The sequence below is a fragment of the Macadamia integrifolia genome, chromosome 1 (assembly GCF_013358625.1).
Source record: "Macadamia integrifolia cultivar HAES 741 chromosome 1, SCU_Mint_v3, whole genome shotgun sequence".
In the NCBI taxonomy this organism is placed as follows: domain Eukaryota; kingdom Viridiplantae; phylum Streptophyta; class Magnoliopsida; order Proteales; family Proteaceae; genus Macadamia; species Macadamia integrifolia.
Genome location: NC_056557.1, coordinates 17,602,946 through 17,625,798, shown reverse-complemented (window position 1 = coordinate 17,625,798; position 22,853 = coordinate 17,602,946). Strand labels below are relative to the sequence as shown.

At 39.6% G+C, this 22,853-nt stretch overlaps 1 protein-coding gene across 1 annotated transcript in view; it reads left to right on the top strand.

Moving 5' to 3' along the window:
- The window catches only part of LOC122080925, a 54,721-nt gene extending 36,983 nt beyond the window's left edge, over positions 1 to 17,738 (top strand). The window contains exons 5-8 of the mRNA XM_042647821.1: positions 3,019 to 3,080; positions 3,205 to 3,301; positions 16,769 to 16,866; positions 17,525 to 17,738. Of these exons, the coding sequence (XP_042503755.1) occupies positions 3,019 to 3,080; positions 3,205 to 3,301; positions 16,769 to 16,825 (216 nt within the window). The 3' untranslated portion in view covers positions 16,826 to 16,866; positions 17,525 to 17,738. The remainder of the gene's footprint in view (positions 1 to 3,018; positions 3,081 to 3,204; positions 3,302 to 16,768; positions 16,867 to 17,524) is intronic.
- Positions 17,739 to 22,853: the final 5,115 nt, after the last annotated feature.

Sequence of the window (22,853 nt, the reverse complement as noted above, 5' to 3'; positions counted from 1 at the left end):
ACTTTGTACAGATAATAACTTTGAATATACTGATGGGGAATTTCAGGTGTATTTAGCTTATCAAGGTATTATACATCAAACTAGTTGTGTGGGCACAACTGCCCAGAATGGGGTTGCAGAGAGGAAAAATCGGCACCTGTTGGAGGTGGCCCAGTGCCTGATGTTTGAGACATATATTCCACCTTAGTACTGGAGCAATGCTTTGCTTTTTGTATCTTACTTGATTAATCAATTACCCTTTCGGGTTTTGGCATTCTGTTGCCCTGTTGAGGTACTGACAGGCTCTACTTCCTTTGTTGTGCCTCCTAAAGTGTTTGGGTGCTTTGCCTTGTTAGGAACCATCAACATGGGATGTTTGCTCTTAGATGACTGTTGTATCTTCCTTGGATATTCTTCCACTCAGAAGGTGTATCGTTGTTACCATCTTCCCACGAGGAAATACTATTTGACCATGGATGTTGTGTTCCATGAATCCGTTGCCTATTATCCTGCACCTCTTCAGGGGGGAGTCTCCTACAGTGGAAGATGTGCCACTGATTGCTCCGTTGGAGATGGTGGAAGATGTGTACTTGGAAGAAGGGATCACAGGTCAGGAACAGTAGAGACCACCCAATTCCGCTCTGGGGGAGCAAGGACCCATTTCTGCCCAAGGGGAGCAAGGATCCATTTTTTCGCCCAGGGGGAGTAGGGACATGTTTCTAGCTAAGGGACACTGACCAAGCCTATTCAGGTGTTTAAGCGTTGTCACCGTAAGCAAACTCACCCTACCACCACTACCCCAAGCCAGTTGCATACTCCAAAACTGAGTCCTAGTACTGGTGAGTCTCTTCCTTCTGATCCATCCCTTGATTTACCAATAGTTGTTTGTAAGTCTCAATAGGAATGTACTAAACATCCCATTTCTAATGTTGTTTCCTATGAGCATTTGTCTCCTCCTTTCTATTCCTTTGTTTCCTCGTCATCTATTTCTTTTCCCCCATAACTGGCAGGAAGCTCTTGCTGATCCAAAGTGGAAAGAAGCAATGTATGAGGAGGGCGCTTGAGAAGAACAAAATATGGGAGCTAGTTCATCTTCCTTCATGGAAAAAAACTGTTGGCTGCAAATGGATCTTCACGGTGAATCAGTTTGCAAATGGATCTATAAACATGTACGAGGCTTGACTAGTTGCAAGAGGATTCACCCAGGCTTATGGCATAGACTACCAGGAAAACTTCGCACCAGTGGCGAAGATAAACACCGTGAGAGTTATTAGATCATGTGTTGTCAACTGTGACTGGGATCTACCACAGCTTGATGTGAAGAATGCCTTTCTTCATGGAGAACTGAAAGATGAGGTATATATGGATGTCCCTAATGGTTTTACCACTCAGCAGACTCAGGGCAAGGTGTGAAAGTTAAAGCGGACTTTATATGGGCTAAAGCAGTCCCCATGAGCCTAGTTTGGCCAATTCCACAAGGCAATGATTGCCATAGGCTACAAATAGAGTAATGCTGATCATACCCTGTTCATCAAAAAGTTAGGGGAGCACATTACTGTACTGATAGTGTCTGTGGATGACATAGTGATTATTGGTAGTGACACTTTAGAGATTACACATCTCAAATCTTCTTTAAGAACTGAGTTCGAGATCAAAGACTTTGGGAAGCTCGGATATTTTTTGGTATTAAAGTAACCTATTTAGCTCAAGGTATCTTTCTTTCCCAATGGAAGTATACTCTTGACCTCCTCTCTGATACGAGGTTACTAGGGTGTAAGGCTATTGATACTCCATTAAAGCCTAATTCTCACCTCAAGGAGAAAGATGGAGAACCAGTTGACAAGGGTAGTTATTAGAAGCTTGTTGGTCGTCTCATCTACCTCTCCCCACTCATTCTAATATAGCATTTGTTGTCAGTTTGGTAAGCCAATAGATGCATGGTCCATACTCCACTCATTTGGAGACAGCATACCACATGCTTTGATACTAAAGTCAGCTCCAGGACTTTCTATTCTCTCCTTATGGTCATTTGCGTGTAGAAGCATTCACCGATGCATATTGGGCTGGCTGTCCTGATGATAGAAAATCAACCTTTGGATATTGTACCATGATAGGAGGTAACCTTATTGCATGGCGAAGCAAGAAGCAATCAATGGTTGCAAGATCTAGTGCTGAAGCAGAGTTTCGAGCCATGGCTCAAGGTATATGTGAACTAACTACTCTGGCTTCAGGGTCTTCTTTAGGATTTATGTGTATTGATTTGCCGATGCGACTTTATTGCAACAACAAGTCTGCTATCAGCTTTGCCCACAATCTAGTTCAGCATGACTTCCGCAGAGATTGATCGTCATTTCATCAAAGAGAAGTTGGAGCAGGGCACCATTTGTATTCTGTTTGTACCTTTTGAGGTTAAGTTAGCTGATATATTTACTAAGAGTCAGTAGTAAATTGTTCAGTCCTATTGTTTGCAAGTTGGGCATGTTTGATATGTATACGCCAACTTGAGGGGGAGTGTTGTAATAATGGGTTTTATGGGATTCTATAGTCCAACCAAAAAGGTCCTCAAGTTCAATAGGGTTTTATGGTCTTGTAGTATTCGAGAATATTCCTTTCTCCATTATAAATGAAGAGGAGCTGGTCTCTATGAGACATAAGCTCAATTCCCCAAATCAATACAAACTCTCATTCATCAGGATAAAGAGAGAGAAAATATTGGAAAAGGATCTGATAAAGTCATCTAGCTTGCCTAATAATAATCTCTTTTGGTGTCCACTGAACTGTTGTCCAAACAGCCTGAACTTTGGTGCAAGTGATAGAACGGTTCCATGCCATGCTTCTGCCAATGAAAATACTTCTGTCTACTCACAAAAGATTACTTTTTTTTTTTCCTTGTGTGTGTGTGTGTGTGTGTGTGTGTGGTGTTTTGTTGTGTTGGAACCAGTCACTATTAAAGTTAAGCTAAGTGCTTTCTTTTTATGTTCGATATATCTACCAAAATAACTGGTTCCATCTGTAACTGTTTTATTTCCTTTCATACAGATGCAGGATAACATAAATCTCTTTGGTCACACAAGAAACAATATTACAGCCATATTGAATGAGTATGCTGACACGTTTCACATCTTCCTTTTGATTGACAACATTTTCTATACCCTATCTTGTTCATTTTGGGTACACTGTTCTCAAAGTTTGATTTGAAAAATGACATTTCTTTAATAATTTCAGTATGAAGGAGATGCCTGGGATCATGAGCCAGATGCCACCGTTGCCTGTAGCAATCAATGAAGAACTGGCAAATACCATTCTACCAAGTATATCTGAGGTATACTGAACCCTTTAATTTCTTGTTACCTTGTTCTATTCTTGAGTAGGAGATCTATTAATAAGTACTAAGCAAATACTGAATTGTCATTGAAAGGAACTGGGTAGAACACACAGTGGGCATGATATAGAACTAGAACTCCTTGGTATGCCTACTTCAATCTTTAAACAGCTTGAATGTACCTTTTTTTATTTTGTTAAAGCTAATTTGGTGACTTCAATTGAAGTATATGATTTTATGCTATAGCTATATCTGGGGCGGGGGGGCATTCCTACAGGTGGGAAAATCCTTTCTCATCCATTTGAATTCCAAAGATTCCCATTTGGACCATTGAGTTTAATAAATAGGTTTAGATCGAATAACAGATCTATTCCATAGTACTTAATCCTCCGATTTACTGTCTAGTATGCTTTTCTACTTAATCCTCTGATTTACTGTCTAGTACACTTTTCCTTTAGTGCTTACTCATTTGAGAGTAAAAGTAGGGATTACAGAATGGAAGAAGCAGAAGCACAATTTATGGTTCACTGGCAAGTGACCACTGAAAGGTTGCATATATTGTTAGTAGTTACTTGGGTCAGCGGTGGCGTTGCTAGTATTTTCAACTTACTAAAACCATCTCAACCGGATGGTGCAAAGCTATGTTCATGCTTTCTCAGAATTGGTTTAAATAAATCTAAAAAATAAAAAATAAAAAATGAATGAAGTTTCTAAGCTTCTGTTTACAAGATTGATAAGTGCATGGAGTAAACCACCAGTTGAAGATCAATGACCACTTGACTGCCTTTTTCGTATTCTTATCCTTATAGACTTCAGAATATAGCATGTTGCAGCGGTAAATAGCCAATGTGAAAGTGGTGCTATCGGAATCCATAATAGTAAGATTTATTGGACTTGGGGATCTACAGTTCTATAAGTGGTGTCTAGGAAACATTTATGTTGATGATGATGACCATCTCTGCTAGCCATAGAATCTCTCGTCATCCAATCCAAGTTTTAAAATGAAGTCTTCACTTGTTACTACCTGGAATTGGTCTCTGAAGTCAAAGGTTGGATTTTGTTTGACTTGGATTGGATGGCTACATTAAATAAAAAAATTGCCTGCTCCAAGGTGCGATTTAGAATAATTTACAGCGCCACACCCTTGAGAATGGCACTATTAGAGAGACACCCCCTGCATAATACCAAATTACGCTCATACCCCCTACCGTCATTCTCTGTTAAGTGAGGATTTGAATTGACATTTTTACCCTTTTGTCTAAAACACAAAGTCAATCCCATCTCATAAAATGTAAAGTACTTGATATACCCTTCTCTTAACCCCTAACCCCATCGCATACCTTAAATCACGTAGTAGGTCCAATAGGACTGGCCAGTGGGAGTATAGATACCCTCCTAATGCAAAGTACCAAGCTTCGATGGCTTCCATGAGTTATGAATAAATATCCCCTCCTCTGTTTGGCTCTTCGCTGTCTCTAAAGGTTCTAATCCTAGACTACAACAGCCAAATCAAGAGAGAGAGAGAAGCAAAACCAACGTTCTTTTAAATGATCAACAAGGGTTGGTTATTTGATTTGGGAAAGAAGAAGAAGAATGATAAGGGCATACTTGGTAGTTTATTTATTATGAGGGTATTTTGGTATTTAAAAAAAAATAACATAGTTGATGTTAGCATTTAAGGTATATTTCCGAGCAGAGACTAACTGTAGGGGGTACGAGTGTAATTTTGTGTTATGCAGGGGGTGTCTCTCTAATAGTGGAATTCTCTAGGGGGTCGTGCTGTAAATTACTCTTTAGAATTTGACCATTTGTCTGGATACATAAATTTGAAGTTTGAATGGTGAGTCTGCCTGAGGTGCACATTGCACTGGTGAAGCTGTTAGATTATACCAGTGGAATTTGTTGTAACCTGGCAGTCACTGAGAAGGGGGTGAATCAGTGAGTCCAATTCCGATCCCCAAAAATCTGTCTGATGTCTGGCCAAGAAAAACCTGGTATACCTGTCCCTGTTTGCACACTCAGTCTCTCGTAGGTACTTCCAAATGTACACCCATTCCACATTCCACGCACTTCAATATAAAATGCAAACAACAAGCACCCACAACACAGGGTTTTTACGAGGTTCGGCAATTTGCCTACATCCCCTGAGTAGTGCCTGTAAAGGCTTCGTATCTACCCAATACACTACTTTTGATTGCACCCACAATTGGGAGCACCCACACCCAATTTTCTCAAGTCGAAGCTGAGATGGCACTCGCAGTGCCGGTACAATGTGTAGCACCCACTACACGGGAGCACCCACTCCCGGTGCTTAGCACCTACTAAGCACTCGATAAAGAATACAGTAAATTTGGGCTTATATAAATGCCCTACAGTCAAGCTATGCCTAGCATATACATCCACAACTAGCTAGCATGCTTACAGTTCATCCATAACTAACCTAGCATGTATACATTCATCCACAACTAACCCTAACATACATACATGCATATAATGTAAATCAAAGGTTAGAGAATCTCACAACCGATTGCCTAGGATGACTGAAAACTTTTATTGACAAGTTTAGTGCTCAAACCTTCTCTCCTTGGCTTCTTACTCTTCAAAGCAAACACATCCTTGCTTTCTTCTCTTCCTCCTTAGCTTTGAGTTAATGTATCATTAACACATCTCAACCACCTCTTTTACCTCTTTTAATGGCCTAAGAACATTTATCATCAAGTATTCATGTTCATTCAAGGACCAACAAAGAGGGGGAAGCTTCTCTTGCCAAAACCGTAGCCTTTCTTCACTCAAAACTCATTTTTCTTTCTTCCATAGTGTAGGGCTTGAAAAAACGAAGAAGTAGCAACTTGGTTCACCCAAATCCGAGTTAAAATGAGGGAGATATGACCATTCGAAGTTGGAGCAATGAGATAGCCTGAAATAGAATCTTCGTAGGGGTGGCGTAGGCTACACCGGTGGCATGCGCAATAGGGGCGCAAATCTGGCCGTAGATCTTATCAAAGAGTATCTAATAATATGAGCCGTCAGATTCTCATAACCGATAGTGAACATGAACCGTAGATCTAGAATCATATGACATCATAATGACGTAGGCGGTCAACGTTGCGTCAGCGGTCAGAAACGTTGTCGACATCCTATTGGTTAGATCGGCGCAATTCACGTAGGATTGTTGGTTGTGCCTCATAAAGCATAGGCGGCTCCCAGCCCTTGGATTGAGATCTTCAGATCTGGTTTAAATCAAATCTTATGAGATCATGAGAAACAACATCTATCTATGCCACCTTTTGCATATGCGTAACACCGTAGTAACGTCGATCCTGTGTAGAGCCAGCATATGGTTCTTGATACATCCAACCAATGGAATATCTCGTGCAAACATATTAAGCATTCGTTCTAGCGCCAATTCGTGAGCACTCTTAGATGGGAATCAAGCCTACGTGGTCGAATCTAGACCATCTATTTCATTTCCCTTTACTCCTCTTTATTACAATCAAACCCCTGCCCTCATATATTTCAGTGCTAAACACCCTTTATCAACTAAGATCTTCAAAATCTCAAAATTACACAAAATCCCTTCAAATTTCAAAAATAAATTTCGAAAATTCCACCCAACACCGAGAGCAACTGATGAATTTTCGGTTTGGATTTTCACACCGGCTTCACGGAAACACTTATAACTTTTTCATACGATATCCGATCGAGATGAAATGAAGGGGTATGAAAAAAGACCAAAATGCTTCTAGACCTTTCCAATGACGCATCTTTCTCATACGGAATCGGAAAGCGATGAAATCAGAACCGTTGAAAAGATTGGATTTTTTTCGTGTCGTTACATGGAGAACACTTCCTTTAAAAAAAAATTCTTCAATGCCGAAATTGCCCTCGACTGCCACAAATGCCATTACTTCTTCATATAGTATTGGAATGTGACGAAATCAGATGCACTAGACTAGATAAATTATAATCTATCTTTTTTATGAGAAACGATCTTCAAAAAATATCATTTTCACTACCGAAAATGCCCCCAAGCGTAAATAGGTCAATTTTGTCAGTTTTGACCCAGAAACCTGCACCATATACTAAGGATGTATCAAACCATTCCATGCATACCAAGCAGCTCTGTTATCTCATCGGTGACATTGGACACTGTCATGTCATCATTTTCATCCACATCACCTGAACTGGCCACGTCATCACTGCCACGTCACTGGGTTGCCAACAAGGACAACTATGAAACAACAATCTCCCCCTTCGGAGTTGTTGGCGACCACCTAATCACTAATACACTCCAAAGCTCTGATGAGTAACTCTCTCCCCCTTTGACAACAAGTACAAAGGGTAGAACCATTGGACTCCCCCTGAGTCCAATATGGGGGTAGCAACATCAAGCAACTTGCTCCCCCTCTCTCAATGCCCCTAGTGCTTGGGAAGAACCACCACTCCCAATTTCTGTCTGAGGAACTCAAACTGATCTTTGGGAAGTGGTTTAGTAAAGATATCAACCACTTGCTCTATTGTGGAAACAAACTCCATCCTTACTTCACCTTCCATTACCTTGTCTCTTAAGAAATGATACCGGATAGCAATGTGCTTCGTTCTAGAATGCATCACTGGGTTCTTGGAGATGTTTCTAGCACTAGTATTGTCATAATATAGTGGCACTTCCTGATCAACCTCCACACTCAGATCCTTCAACATCTGCTTCATCCACAACACCTGTATACAACAAGATGTAGCTGTAATGTATTCTACTTCTGCCATAGTTTTTAAGGCGGTAAGGCAACGGAGACGTTTGAGGGTCTTTCGGAGTGCCTTAGTGATAAGGCGGGCATAAAGCATCGCCTTATCAACTAAAGCGTTCTTGTGTAATTTTTTTATAGAACCAATCTATTTGGCTCAAATCCTGGTTGAATCCTATTACTCATATGTTAAATAAATATTAAAGGTTCATATTCATACCAATGTAAGATATTCATCAAGAAAACAAATCAATAAAGTGAATAAACTAAGTTCATCTTCATCAATCATCAATCATCAATCATCAATCATCATAACATATTAACTTATAATATAAATACACAATTATGAAACAAAATTATAAATATAAAGAAAAGAAGACAAAAAATACAAGTATTTATTATACTTACTTCTATGATGCCAAAATGAGTGCCTAAGCCCTAAGGTCATCCACTATATTTCTACTCTTGTCAAAGAAGAATGAAGCTCACCGCTGCCAGAGCAAAATGGTCGCCTGGATCAGTGGTTCTTCCTTATTCCTTGATTCCTTGAATCCTTGATTCCTTGATTCCTTGATTCCTTCTTAAAGCTCTTTCTTAAAACCCTTGACAAAATCCAAACCCTATTTGTGAATCGGGTTTTTATTTTGTTTGTTTTGATTATTTTTGGTGGAGTAAAACTAATCCCATACATCTCAAGTGTTAACAAAATTATAAACCTACCAATAAAAAATCTATATTTGGAATCTTCATCAAGTAATTTTAAAATGTGTTAAAAAAAAAAACCCCATAAGGCGCCACTTCACATAAGGCGAAGCACTGCCTTACCATCTCTAGACCACATCAGCTCCAAGGCGCTGTTAAGGCGTCGCTTTACCAGTGCCTTAAAAACTATGGCCTCTGCAGTTGAAAAAGAGACTGACTCTTGCTTCTTACTTTGCCATGCCACCAAGCTGCTCCCTAAATAGAATGCACCACCACTGGTACTCTTCCTATCATCCACACATCCAACCCAATCTGCATCTGAAAAAGTTGACAAATTGAAGTTCTTGATCTTCGGATACCATAACCCAAACTCACTAGTCCCTTTTAGATATTTGAAAATTCTCTTCACTGCTGCCATGTGTCTCTTTTGGTCCTACTTGGAATCTGGCTACCATGCACACAGCTTGTAAGATGTCAGGCCTACTAGCTATCAGATATAATAGGTTACCAATCAGTGGCCTATACGAGTTATGGTCAACTGATGGAGTCATCTTCCTTGCTCAACTTAAACCCAGTCATCATAGGTGTACTAACTAGCTTGCAATCCTCCATGGTGAATCTCTTTAATATCTCCTTCACATACTTGGACTGAGATATGAAGATACCTTCCTTCTTCTGACTGATCTGCAAACCCAAGAAGAATGATAGTTCACCCAACATGGACATCTCAAACTCATCTTGCATCCTCATTGCAAAGTCTCTGCACAACTCATCTTTGTGACCCCCAAAGATGATATCATCTACATAGACAACCACCACAACCTGACTACTTTCTTCAGTTCTGATGTAGAGATTACTGTCCACTAAGCCTTTCTTGAAACTCAACTTGCACAAGTAAGAGTCCAATCTGGAGTACCATGCCCTTAAGCTTGTTTTAAACCATACAATGCCTTATTCAATCTGCACACAAGAGTGGGGTCTTTACTCAGTTGAAACCCATCAGGTTGCTCTATGTAAACCTCCTCTTCCAAGTTTCCATTTAAAAAAGCTGATTTGACATCATCTGATAGACCTTGAACCCCTTGTACACTGACAACACCAAGAACATTCTGATAGCCTCAAGTCTTGCCACTGGAGCAAAATTTTCCTCAAAATCAATGCCTTCCACTTGAGCATACCCATTGCATACAAGTCTTGCTTTGTTCCTCACCACTTGACCATCATCATTGAGTTTGTTTCTGAAAACCCATTTAGTACCAATCATATTCTTGTCAACTGGCCTAGGGACTAGATACCAAGTGTGATTCCTCTCTATCTGATCAAGTTCTTCATTCATGGCCTTCATCCAACTCTCATCATTGTTTGCCTCATCGACAGTTTTTGGTTCAATCTTCGAAAGAAGAGAGTAGATGTTGGTCTTCATTCTTCTAGTCTGAATACCTATAGTGGGGTCACCAATGATTAACTCATCTGTTTCCTGTTGATCAACTCTATTGTGTCTCCTGTGCTCATTTGAATCTACCTCAGCCTGTTCAACATCAACCTCATCTTTGCTTTTGGGTCTACTATCAACCAAGTCATTCTCAGTATCAAGATCTTCAAATTTTAGAAGATCATTTTCTGAGCCTGAAGGAATATCCCTTTTTTCATCAACAGTGACATCAGCACTCCTTACAATTTTTCCAAGTCTGTTGTAGCATCTATAGGCCTTACTTGAAGTAGAATAGCCTAAAAATATACCCTCATCAGCACTATCATCAAACTTACCCAAATCTTGGGTTGTGTTCTTGATGTAACACTTGCTACCAAAGACCTTGAAGTGTCTTGCTGTAGCTCTTCTTCCAAACCAGATTTCATATGGAGTCTTGTTTTCATGAGGTCTCAACATACATCTATTATGGATGTACACTGCAGTTAAAACTGCCTCCTTCTAGAACTTTTTACCCATGTCATTCTCTGCCAACATTGTTCTGGCCATGTCTCGCACTGTTCTATTCTTTCTCTCTGCAACACTATTCTGTTGAGGTGTTCTTGGAGCTGAAGTTTGTTTCCTGATACCATGCTCATAGCAGTATTTTTCAAAATCATCCCAACTGTACTCACCTCCTCTGTCAGATCTCATACACTTTATCTTCTTCCCTATCTGATTCTCAACTTGCTTCTTAAAGATCTTAAATCTTTCTAAAGCCTCTGACTTATGTTTCAAGAACATCACCCACACCATTCTTGAATGATCATCAGCAAACAACATGATGTATCTCTCTCCTGAGGTGCTAGGTGTCCTCATAGGACCACATAGGTCTGTGTGAATCAACTGCAATGGAGAGCTGGAATAGTATTCCTTAGACTTGTAAGAGATTCTGGTTTGCTTTCCCTTCTGACAAGATGCACACATAGGATTGGAGAGCTTCTTCAACTCAGGAACATCTCTCACTGCCTTCTTCAAAGAAATCTTGGTAAGGTTCTTGAAACCGACATGCCCAAGTCTTCTGTGCCACAACCATGTCTTCTCGTCTATGCTGACCATGCAATAATCTTTCTCTAACTCTGTTAAGGTGTACAAGTTCTCTGAAGTTCTCTGTCCAGTAGATACAACCTTTTCACTACTTGATCTTCTTATCTCACACCCTTTACTAGTGAAAGTTACTTCATGCCCTTTGTCACAAATTTCACTGATGCTGAGAAGATTGTGTTTGAGCCCTTCAACATACAAGACATCAAGGGATTTCACCTTCCCATGGTTCAGACTTATGGACCCCTTCCCTGTAATTCTGGCACCATTGTTGTTGCCAAATTTCACAGATCCACCTTCAAAGTCATGTAATTGTTCAAACCTTTCCTTATCTCCTGTCATGTGGCTTGAGCAACCACTATCAAGAATCCATGGAGTAGAGTCTCCTTGAGCCTTAAAAGCTCTCTGAATAACAAATGCTACTGCATCTTCTTCATCTTCTACTCTCTCTCTCTGAACCCAGACTTTCTTGACAGATTGAGATTTTTTTGCTTTCTTCTGCCTTGAGAACTATCTCTCCATCTCATCATCTTCTGTGTTTCTGAAAACTCTCTGTTTACCTCTATTCTCTTGTCTTTGAGGGGGAAACACAGTTCTACAATTTCTTGCAATATGTCCAAGGTTGTTGCATCAATAACATTCAACTGTTTTCTCCATAAGGGGTGCAAAAGGATTTCTATCCACATAACTCCTTGGACCACTATTGAACTTGCAATCTGAGATCTTGTGTCCAAAAGTGTTGCATTTGTAACAATAACCTTGAAAGGTGTGCCTCTGCATCACAGGTTCCATCTGTCATCTGTAAGGAGCTCTGAAGTTGTCAAATGCTCTAGGTCTCTGTTGAGGACCTTGACTGTATCCATAGCTCTCTGCTCTCCTACTTGGCCTTGCCAACTATGGTTGTCTAGCATGGTTAGCCTTATAAAATATAGATAAATTTCCTTTTCTGATTGGACCAGTCTGCACTTTATCTTTTTGTACCGCTCTCTTAACATTGCCAGCAGTAGTAACATGTACCTTTCCTCTTTGAGCATTCCTTTCATTGACTTTGATAGGATTATGTATTGTTCCCTTACCATTTTCCTTAGTATTTTTGGAAGATTCCCCAACAAATCCAAGCCCAAATTTGATGTGAGTCGGTCTTTGAGCATTGATGATGTCATTAAGCTTCTTACTGCTAGGATGCTCCTTTGGAGTAGAGTCATCTTCAACATCTTCATTTTCGAAGTCTTCTCTCTCAATCTCAGTTCTCCCGTAGTCTTCAACCTTAGCCTTTAATAAGGCTAGCTCATCTGTATAACCATCAAATTATGCAAGAATCTCATATTGCTCCTCTAGTTGTGCTTTCAAAGCCACTTTCTCTAACTCAAGAGTTTTGCAGTCAATGGTCTTCTGTGAGAGTTGATACTCAAGATCATCTAAGGTCTTCCTTGACTTATTGCTTGATCTCTCAACTCAAGAACTATTTGTTCTTGCCCCTTAAGGTCTTGAGTGACTTTTTTCACTTTCTTCCTTTCTCTTTTAAGCTCTCTAAGGGCAACTGTGAGTTCAGCCTCTAGATGTGATTTTTCCTCTTCCTCTTCTTCTGTAAAATTTTCCTTACTAGAAGAATCTTCTTTGTTTTCTTCCATATCTATTGAGACCATGAACATAGCCTCATCATCTTCATCATTAGATGATTCCTTTAGACTCTTCATCAAATGTGTCACTGCATTTCTTAGAAACCAAACTTTTCCTCCTGTCCTTGCCTTTCTTGTATCTGTTTGAGAAGAATTTCTTCTTTTCCTTGAAATGAATTTTCTTTTCACTTTCTATTTTTTCTTGGTTAGGACACTTGGCTGCAAAATGTCCAACCCTTGCACAGTTGAAGCATTTGAAAGGCAACTTGTCCTTATATTTTCCTGTTCCCCTTTTCAACTTTCTGGTGAAATGAGCTGTAACCTCATCTTCACTCTCATCAGTATCCTCCGCAGACTGCTTCTTCTTCTCCTTGATTTTTAAATTTTTCATTGTCTTGAAAGCAGCTTGTTTGTCAGTGGACTTGCCCTTTTTCCATCTCATTTCAAGAATTGTGAAAGTGCCATGCACTTGATCAAGAGTGATAGTTTCTAGGTCCTTTGCCTCTTCAATAGCTGACACCTTGGAGTCATACTTGGGCAACAAAGATCTCAGGATTTTCTAACAAACAACTGAATCCTCGAGATTGGCTCCCAGACCCCTAATGGAGTTGACCACTTCATTTACCCTGGTCATATAAGTATCAATATTCTCTCCCTCTTGCATTAGTAGGCTTTCAAACTGGCCTTTGAAGGTCTGAAGCTTTGCTTTCCTTATCTTTTTATCTCCTTCATAAATGCTCTTCAGTCTTCCCCAGATATCCTTGGTTGAGTCACAATCCATTACCTTAGCCATCACACTCTTATCCAATGCTGAGAATATTACATTCACAGCCTTTTGATTGTAACAATAAGCCTTCTTAGCTTCATTGTCAACTGGACCTCCTTCAGGTTCCTTGTACCCAATCAAAACTGATACTCAAACATCATAACTTAGTGAACCTAGGTACGACTGCATTCTCCTCTTCCACAAGATAAAATCAGATCCATCAAACTTTGATGCATGTCCTGAATAGCCTTCACTTGCCATACTGTCACTGCCACTGCCTTTAGACCACTCAACTGTTGATCTAACTGTTACTGAGTATCGGCTCTGATACCAATTGTTGTAACCCGGCAGTCACTAAGAGGGGGGGGTGAATCAGTGAGTCCAATTCCGATTCCCAAAAATCTGTCTGATGTCTGGCAAAGAAAAACCTGATATACCTATCCCTGTTTGCACACAGTCGTATGCACTCAGCCTCTCATAGGCACTTCTAAGTGTGCACACCCATTTCACATTCCACACACTTCAATATAAAATGTAAACAACAAACACCCACAACACAGGGTTTTTACAAGGTTCGGCAATTTGCCTACATCCCCGGAGTAGTGCCTGTAAAGGCTTTGTACCTACTCAATATACTACTTTTGACTGCACCCACAGTCGGGAGCACTCGCACCCAATTTTCTCAAGTCGAAGCTGAGATGGCACTCGCAGTGCCGGTACAATGTGTAGCACCCACTACACGGGAGCACCCACTCCCAGTGCTTAGCACCCACTAAGCACTCAATAAAGAATACAATAAATTTGGGCTTATATCAATGCCCTACAGTCAAGCTATGCCTAGCATATACATCCACAACTAGCTAGCATGTTTACAGTTCATCCACAACTAACCTAACATGTATACATTCATCCACAACTAACCCTAACAGACATTCATGCATATAATGTAAATCAAAGGTTAGAAAATCTTACAACCGATTGCTTGGGATGACTGAAAACTTGTACTGACAAGTTTGGTGCTCACACCTTCTCTCCTTGGCTTCTTACTCTTCAAAGCAAACACATCCTTGCTTTCTTCTCTTCCTCCTTGGCTTTGAGTTAATGTATCATTAACACACCTCAACGACCTCTTTTACCTCCTTTAATGGCCTAAGAACATTTATCATCAAGTATTCATGTTCATTCAAGGACCAACAAAGAGGAGGAAGCTTCTCTTGCCAAAACCATAGCCTTTCATCACTCAAAACTCATTTTTCTTTCTTCCATAGTGTAGGGCTTGAAAAAACGAAGAAGTAGCAACTTGGTTTACCCAAATCTGAGTTGAAATGAGGGAGATATGACCATTTGAAGTTGGAGCAATGAGATAGCCTGAAATGAAATCTTCGTAGGGGTGGTGTAGGCTACACCGGCAGCACGCGCAACAGGGGTGCAAATCTGGCCATAGATCTTATCAAACAGTATCTAATAATATGAGCCGTCTGATTCCCAAAACGGATAGTGAACATGAACTGTAGATCTAGGATCATATGACGTCATGATGACATAGGCGGTCAACGTTGCATTAGCGGTCAAAAACGTTGTCGACATCCTATTGGTTAGATCGGCGTGATTCACGGAGGATTGTCGGTTGTACCTCATAAAGCATAGGCGGCTCCCAGCCCTTGGATTGAGATCTTCAGATCCGGTTTAAATCAGATCTCATGAGATCATGAGAAACAACATCTATGCCACCTTTTGTGTGTGCGTAACACCATAGTAATTTCTATCCTATGTAGCGCCAACATATGGTTCTTGATACATCCGACCAATGGAAAATTTCGCGCAAGCATATTAAGCGTCCGATCCAGTGCCAATTCGTGAGCACTCTTAAATGGGAATCAAGCCTATGTGGTCGAATTTGGACCATGCATTTCATTTCCCTTTACTTCTTTATTACAATCAAGCCCCTGCCTTCATATATTTCAGTGCTAAACACCCTTTATCAATTAAGACCTTCAAAATCTCAAAATTACACAAACACCCTTCAGATTTCAAAAATAAATTCTGAAAATTCCACCCAACACCGAGAGCAACTGATGAATTTTCGATTTGGATTTTTGAACTAGCTTCACGGAAACACTTATAACTTTTTCATACGATATCCGATTGAGATGAAACGAAGTGCGTTGGAACCGTGACTGGACGCTCTACGACTTTTCAGAAGATCCGATCATCTGACTCAGCAATGTAAAAAGACCAAAATGCCCCTAGAGTTTTCCAATGACGCATCTTTCTCATATGGAATCGGAACTCGATGAAATCAGAACCGTTGGAAAGATTGGATTTTGGTCGTATCGTTACATGGAGAACACTTCCTTTAAAAAAAAATTCTTCAATGCCGAAATTGCCCTCGACTGTCACAAATGTCGTAACTTCTTCATACGGTATCGGAATGTGACGAAATCAGATGCACTGGACTAGATAAATTACAATCTATCTTTTTCATGAAGAAACGATCTTCCAAAAATGTCATTTTCACTATCGAAAATTCCCCCGAGCGTAAATAGGCCAATTTTGTCAGTTTTGACCCAGAAACCTGCACCACATACTAAGGATGTATCAAACCATTTCATGCATACCAAGCAGCTCTGTTATCTCATCGGTGACACTGGACACTGCCATGTCATCATTTTCATCCACATCACCCAAACTGGCCACGTCATCACCGCCATGTCGCCGGGTTCCCAACAAGGACAACCATGAAACAACAGAACTATGAGTGCCTCAGATGTGTACCCTGAAGCCTTGGGCATACTTTGCACCTGAGCTGTATTACAGATATTGGCTAAGGTGGTAGAACTTTTGTAAGTTCTTATTGTATGATGTGATAATTAGTTGGTAACCTGCTTTGTTCTTCTTTACTCGTGTTATATGATAAGGGTTGTGACATTTGTCCAGCGTTGTTCTTGGTTGGTCTAGTCTTGAACTACTCTGCTTACATTGATCTTTTGCTTCTTTTTAATGCATATGATCTACTGGGGCCAAAGTGCATCTCTAGAGCTTTGTTTTTCAAAGCTAATGCTGAGCATCTGGTTCCATATCATGTCTCACTGTCTTGAAAGGTGATGCTACTTTTGTTATCTCCAGACCTCAATGTTTGGCTCGACAAGAGGGATCCATCTGAAGCAAGAGCCGGGATTTTGATGGAGAATAGCGGAGTGTAAGGTGCAGTCTACCTGGCCTGTGTAAGTACAAAAAATTTTCTTCTGTAAATGCGTAAGATGGTAGAAGCTCTTTCTTCATTTCTGTACACATACATCACACCCTACATGGGTCCCACAAAGAGGAAATTTGTAGAGATCTCATTTTTGGAATCTGAAAATTTTACCAGATACTGAACCAAGCACCAGAAAATAAGAAGCCTGTATTGTCATCTCCCTGGCTCTAAGTAGTGAGTCTACTAGGAACCTTTCTTTTAAGAAAAAAGTTGTGTATAAATTTGAGACAGGCTACCTAATGGATGTCTTTGGTGCTTGCAAGTAAATCTGCTTGTCCTTCTCGACATTTTTTTCTCCAGATGGATAGTTGGGTACTTCAATTTGAAATGCACTTTCATTGTTCTTTACTATGAATAAGCTTGATAAGGATTTGCATTCCATCTTTGTTCTTTCATTTTGAGGTAATTTGCTCGCCCCTGGACTACATTTTGTTACCAGGGAGGAGGGAGGAGGGGAAGGAGAGCAAAAATTTTCAAACATAAAATATGAACTTCATAATTATTCCCTAGCATAAGTGAATCTCTTAACTCCATTTTTTTTTTCCACACACATCGTGGCCTTGGAGCATGGTCCCTCATTTTTTGGATGTTCATAATTTCTTACCATTAACATCTTTTTGGCTCAGGTGCACAAAGGATGTGGTCCCACTCATGTGATATTGGCTTATATGACCATGAACAAACAATCCAACCTTGGCACCTCTAATCCTGACATTGATGTACTCAGTTATTTTTCTTGAACTTAATTTTCTTTATCCCTAAAAATATTGATCATTAAATTTTATTTTAACTTTGTATCTAAATCCCTTGGATTTGAAAAGTAAAATAAAATTTTCACAAGTACAATGACCATATATTAGAAGAAATTTAACTAGATTCTTTTTAGATAATGATTACAAAATGTTGTTATTCTTTTTAAAAATTTCCCTTCCCTTTTCTTTAACTTGCATCCAAACAGAACCTTGATGTATTATGGGCTTGTTTGGAATAGGAAATGGAAATGTAATGTCAAGAAGACTCAACAAATTCCTTATTCTTTCTCATGTAATGTCAAGAACACTATAACAAGTCAAATTATTAGAAAAGCGTAACCAAAGTTTGGTAGTATCAGATCTCATCTAGTCTATTTCTATGTAAAAACGTTCAAAAGGAAAATTTTCTCATGAAGATTATCTGCTGTTTGTTTTGATGAAAAATATTAAAAAAATCATTAAAAATAGTAAAATATTTGTGAGGAGTATAATTTTCATGTAAAATATCTTTCACAATTAAACAAACTGTGCTTTATGGAAATTCACTAATAATATTATTTTTAGAAATTTTAGATTTTTTTTTTCAAATAATCAATTTGTATGTAACATCAAAATTACAATCAATGGAACTCGTGGTTCTGATTATTGATCTGATCAGCTGAGTCGCCTAGTTCTCCCCGGTTTAGCAATCCCAACCCGGCTCATATCGGAAACAAGTTATGTCTGGGGATTTGGCATTTAAAATTCACCCAGCTATAACGTTCATGATCCATGAGGACTACAAAACCCTCATGAGTGGGGTCAATTTCAACATAGTTAAATTTATTTTAATTATTTTATTATTATGATTATTATTATTATTCTTTTTAAAGTAGGCCTCAAGGAGAGTCAAACTCATGACCTTTTCATTGTGACATGTTAGTCTAGTCAACTGAGTTACCCCTTGGGTTTCCAACATTGTTCTAAGTTGGTGGTAAGACATGTAAGGGTTTCCTTCTTTCTTTCTTTTCTTTTCTTTTTTTTTTTCTTTTTTTTTTTTTTTTTTTTTTTTTGGGGGATGGGGGTGGGGTGGTGTGGGGGGTTGGGATTGAAAGGGTTGTAAGGTCATTAGTGTTGAAACCATCATATGAGGACTGAGGGGCCCAAAAGGGTGTCTGTCAAGTTTTAGATTTTAAGGAAGTTTCTACAGAAAATTATACTCACCCCCTGAATTTAGGCCGTAAATCAATGCTTTTGCTCTGTGTTTTAGAAAATGATACGAACACCCCTAAATGTTTGAAAAATGTTAAATACACCCACACTATTTGTGGTAGTTAAGGGAGGTTTTTTTTGGGGGGGGGGGGGGTAAGAAAGGGCTGTAAGGTCATTAGTGTTGTGACCCATCACAAAGGTTTGAAAAATGGCAAATACACTCACAATATTTCTAGTATTTATTACGAAAATTTACATCCACCTCCTCTTGCATTTTCCCTTATTACATCTACCCCTTGCGTTTCGTTTATTACAAATAAACCCATCCAACCTAACACCGTGAGAGAAGTGTTAATTTTTTAAATAAAAAAGATGATTTTACCCTTCTCCTTCTCCATTTGCCAGAACTCACCCCTCTCTCTCTCTCCCTCTTTCCATTTGCCCAGAACTCACCTCTCTCTCTCTCTCTCTCTCTCTCTCTCTCTCTCTCTCTCTCTCTCTCTCTCTCTCTCTCTCTCTCTCTCTCTCTCTCTCCTTTGATTTCAGTATTTTCCTTGATTTCCAAATCTCTCTCTCTGTGTTTTGTGTTCAAGATCCGTTTATTCTTTAATAGGCGTTGAAGATGTATTTGCTCATGAGCTGCTTCAATTGCCACACACTACTGCAACTCTCGTCAGGAGCCCAAATGATTAGATGCGCCATGTGCCAAGCCATAACCCGCAACCTCCCTCCTCCCCACCATTCCTATGATTACCATCCTGCCCCTGCACCACTACCACCGCCACGGGCACCGACACCTGCTCCTTTCCCTTACCAAGCCCCTCTTGGGCCTCCCCTTCTGCCCACGATCTCAAGTAGGCGGTGATATGTGGCAAGAAGCTCTTATGTGAGATGAATCCTATGTGTTTCCATCATGGAAACTTTGAAAATAGAGGACCGCCGGCACCTATCCTATGAGTTTTTTTCTTAATTGATGGAAGACGAGATTTTGACGAGAAAAAGGGAGATTAATTGATCATAAAACATTGTTGGTATGGAGTCTGTCAAGGACTCTAGTAAGCTCCAGATGTTGGTGGAGACAAATCACACATTTATTTACGAGCGGCGGGGCCGATTGTTTCAGGAAGTCTAGAAAGAGTGGAACCTTGTGAAAGCTCTGTTAGGGCACCAAAGCAAAATCCCTAAAAAGCCTAAAACCCTATACTGATCGGAGCTAAATTATGGCAACTTCGGTTCTTCTCCGATCTTTGAAGCGTTCTTTGTATTTTTTGTGTGCAGAAATGTGTGTCTTTCCTATTGTTTCTATTTTTCTTCGTATTTACAATTTGGCTGATCATAGTTCGTTGACATTTATAGACAATTAAGTCGTTAATAGTTATTATATATGTGTGATAATTTTCCATTGAGTTGAAGTTGCTTTGCTTCTCACCAACAATTTTTAGAATGTTGGATTGACAATTGAATTGCAGTAGTTGCTTGTTTGAACATCAAACCTTCTAGGGGTTTTCCCTTTACTACACAGACACCCAAATCGATAGGGAAGGTTGAGCAATCAGTTGTGAACGTTGAAGCGAAAGAGGAAACTGCTTTGAAATGGTCGCAAGAACTCTACTGAAGGGAAAACCTCTCCTTGCAGAACTTGGACAATCTCCTAAGGAAGAACACTGGAAGAAGTTGTGGTTGCAAGGGTTCTGGAATGGCTCTTCAACTTGTTTCAGCTCGGGCTATAGCAATGGCTCCTGCTGCTTCATTGTCTGATAGGTCACCGATTCCGATGACTGTAAGAAGGTTGTGAGGGATGGAAGTAAAAGCGCAATAATGTCTTTTTGCATTCTAAAACTAACACCTCTCTCTAGGTGTCAGTTTAGATGGGTTTAAATGTAATAAGCAAAAATTGAGGGGGAGAATGTAATAAAGGCAAATGAGAAGGGGGGTGGATGTAAATTTCCCTATTTATTAGTAGACTACCCTCACTTCAAACGTCCGAAAAATCATACCAAGTAAAATAACTATTTTATCCCTTCAGTCATCTTCAACAAACATCCCCATTTCGTGAAATTAGGGTTCTGGCAAACTTAAATCTATCAATTCTCCGGTGAAAGTTCTACTCCAACCCTTTGGCAAAGGTAAATCTTCTAGTTCTTGGTGTTTCATCACTCTCATCTCTCTTTCTAATCCATTTTTCTGAACTTAGATCCATGATAGATTATGTTTTAACCACATCCCTCTTTAGATTCTGAAACCAGGGCACACCACGTTTTTCTTTGTTGGTGGAGGCGTTTCCTTGCCTATCTGTTGTGCTGCCAAATGTCTAGAGAATTTAAAGAGAAAAGGAAACCTAACCCCTTCAAACTCTTCACTACTAGAGAGACAGAGAGAGAGAGAGGTGGCTCCTTTCTCTAAACATGGAAAATTCTATTTTTGCCATGACCTGATAATGGAGTCTCTCTCTCTCTAATTTCTTCTATCTCATGCGTTTGTACTCTCATGTGGAGAACTACTCACATTGTTGAGAGAGAGCGAGAACTACTCACTGTTGGATTCCTAACCAGTTCAATCGACAGCTTCAACATCTCTGTATCAAGAACCCAAGATGAAGGATCTCTTACTTCTTTCTGTTTTTCTTGCTTTTGTAGAAGGCAAAGATCGATCTAAAGAGTACAGGAACATTCAACATAGAGAAATGGAGCTTAGCAAGATAACGCTGGAGATCTTCTTGAGACTGGAGCATAAATGGCTATCGCATTGTGAAGACAAGAAAACTAGAATTCTCAGCATTGACGGTGGTGGAAGGCCTTGTAGCCGGAGCGACTTAAATCCATCAGGAAGACGAGATCCAAGCCAAAATCGATCAGAGATTCTCAATCTCGAATAGTCGATTTTTTCGACGTTCTCGCTAGAATAGGGATTGAAGATATTTTCGCCGCAACGCTGACGGCAAGAGACGGTTAAGGCCTTCCGCTTTTCACCGCAAGAGACGCTATTAAATTTGTTCAAGAAAAACAATCAGAGATGTTCAAGGTCAAGCATGGAGAGATTTTCAGTCGACATTGTTGCAGGTTCCACTAAGAGCATCGATAAAGTCTTGAAAGAGGCTTTTAACCAGAGAGAGAGAGGCATGACACTTCATGAACGATAAAAAGTGCTGTGAGGTTAGACAAAAGAGGCGAGGAGAGGAAGAGGGATAAGGTTCTTTCTCGGGAAGGATAAGGGTAAATGGGTGAAGTCACATTCAATGGGGGTATTTTGGTGATTTAACACTTAACGGATTAGACAATTAGACTAGCGGTGTGGGTGTGCTTTGCCATTTTTCTAACTTGTAGAAGGTGTTCGTGTTATATTTAAAACACAGGGAAAGCGTTGATTTATGATTTCAAGGGTTGGCAGTGTAATTTTCTCGAGCATGAGATAAAATAAAGATTTGAAAATCCACTACCAAATTCAAACTTTTGAAAAATAGTTATAATAATCTACTAAAAAAAAAATAGTTATAACAAATGAATGGGCTGGTTTTAAGTATCTCCGATACCGATACGATACCCTCCGATACGTATCTTAAATTTAGTCGGTCGATACGATACACACCGATTCGATACATTGAATTTTTTAAATCATTTCGTATCGATATATATCCTACAATACATACCGATATGCATCAATACACCACTAATACATACCGATATGCTTAATACACTACTAATACACATCGATACGATACGACATGTCTCGATACGACTCTATGAAAAATATAAAATTGAGGTAAAATGTACGTTTCGGTATGTATTGGTACGTATCGGTGAGTATCGGTATGTATCGATCAGTACGTATTAGTATATATCAGCATGTATCGGTGAGTATCAATATATATATCGGTACGTATCGGTGAGTATCGATACGTATTGGCGCTACGGTCATATAATGGCCAATATGGGTAATTTTTCAAAAAAAACGATTTTTTGAAGGGTTTTTGTTCCAAAGTTGCTGTCAGCCATATTTCTCTCTAACTAAAGTG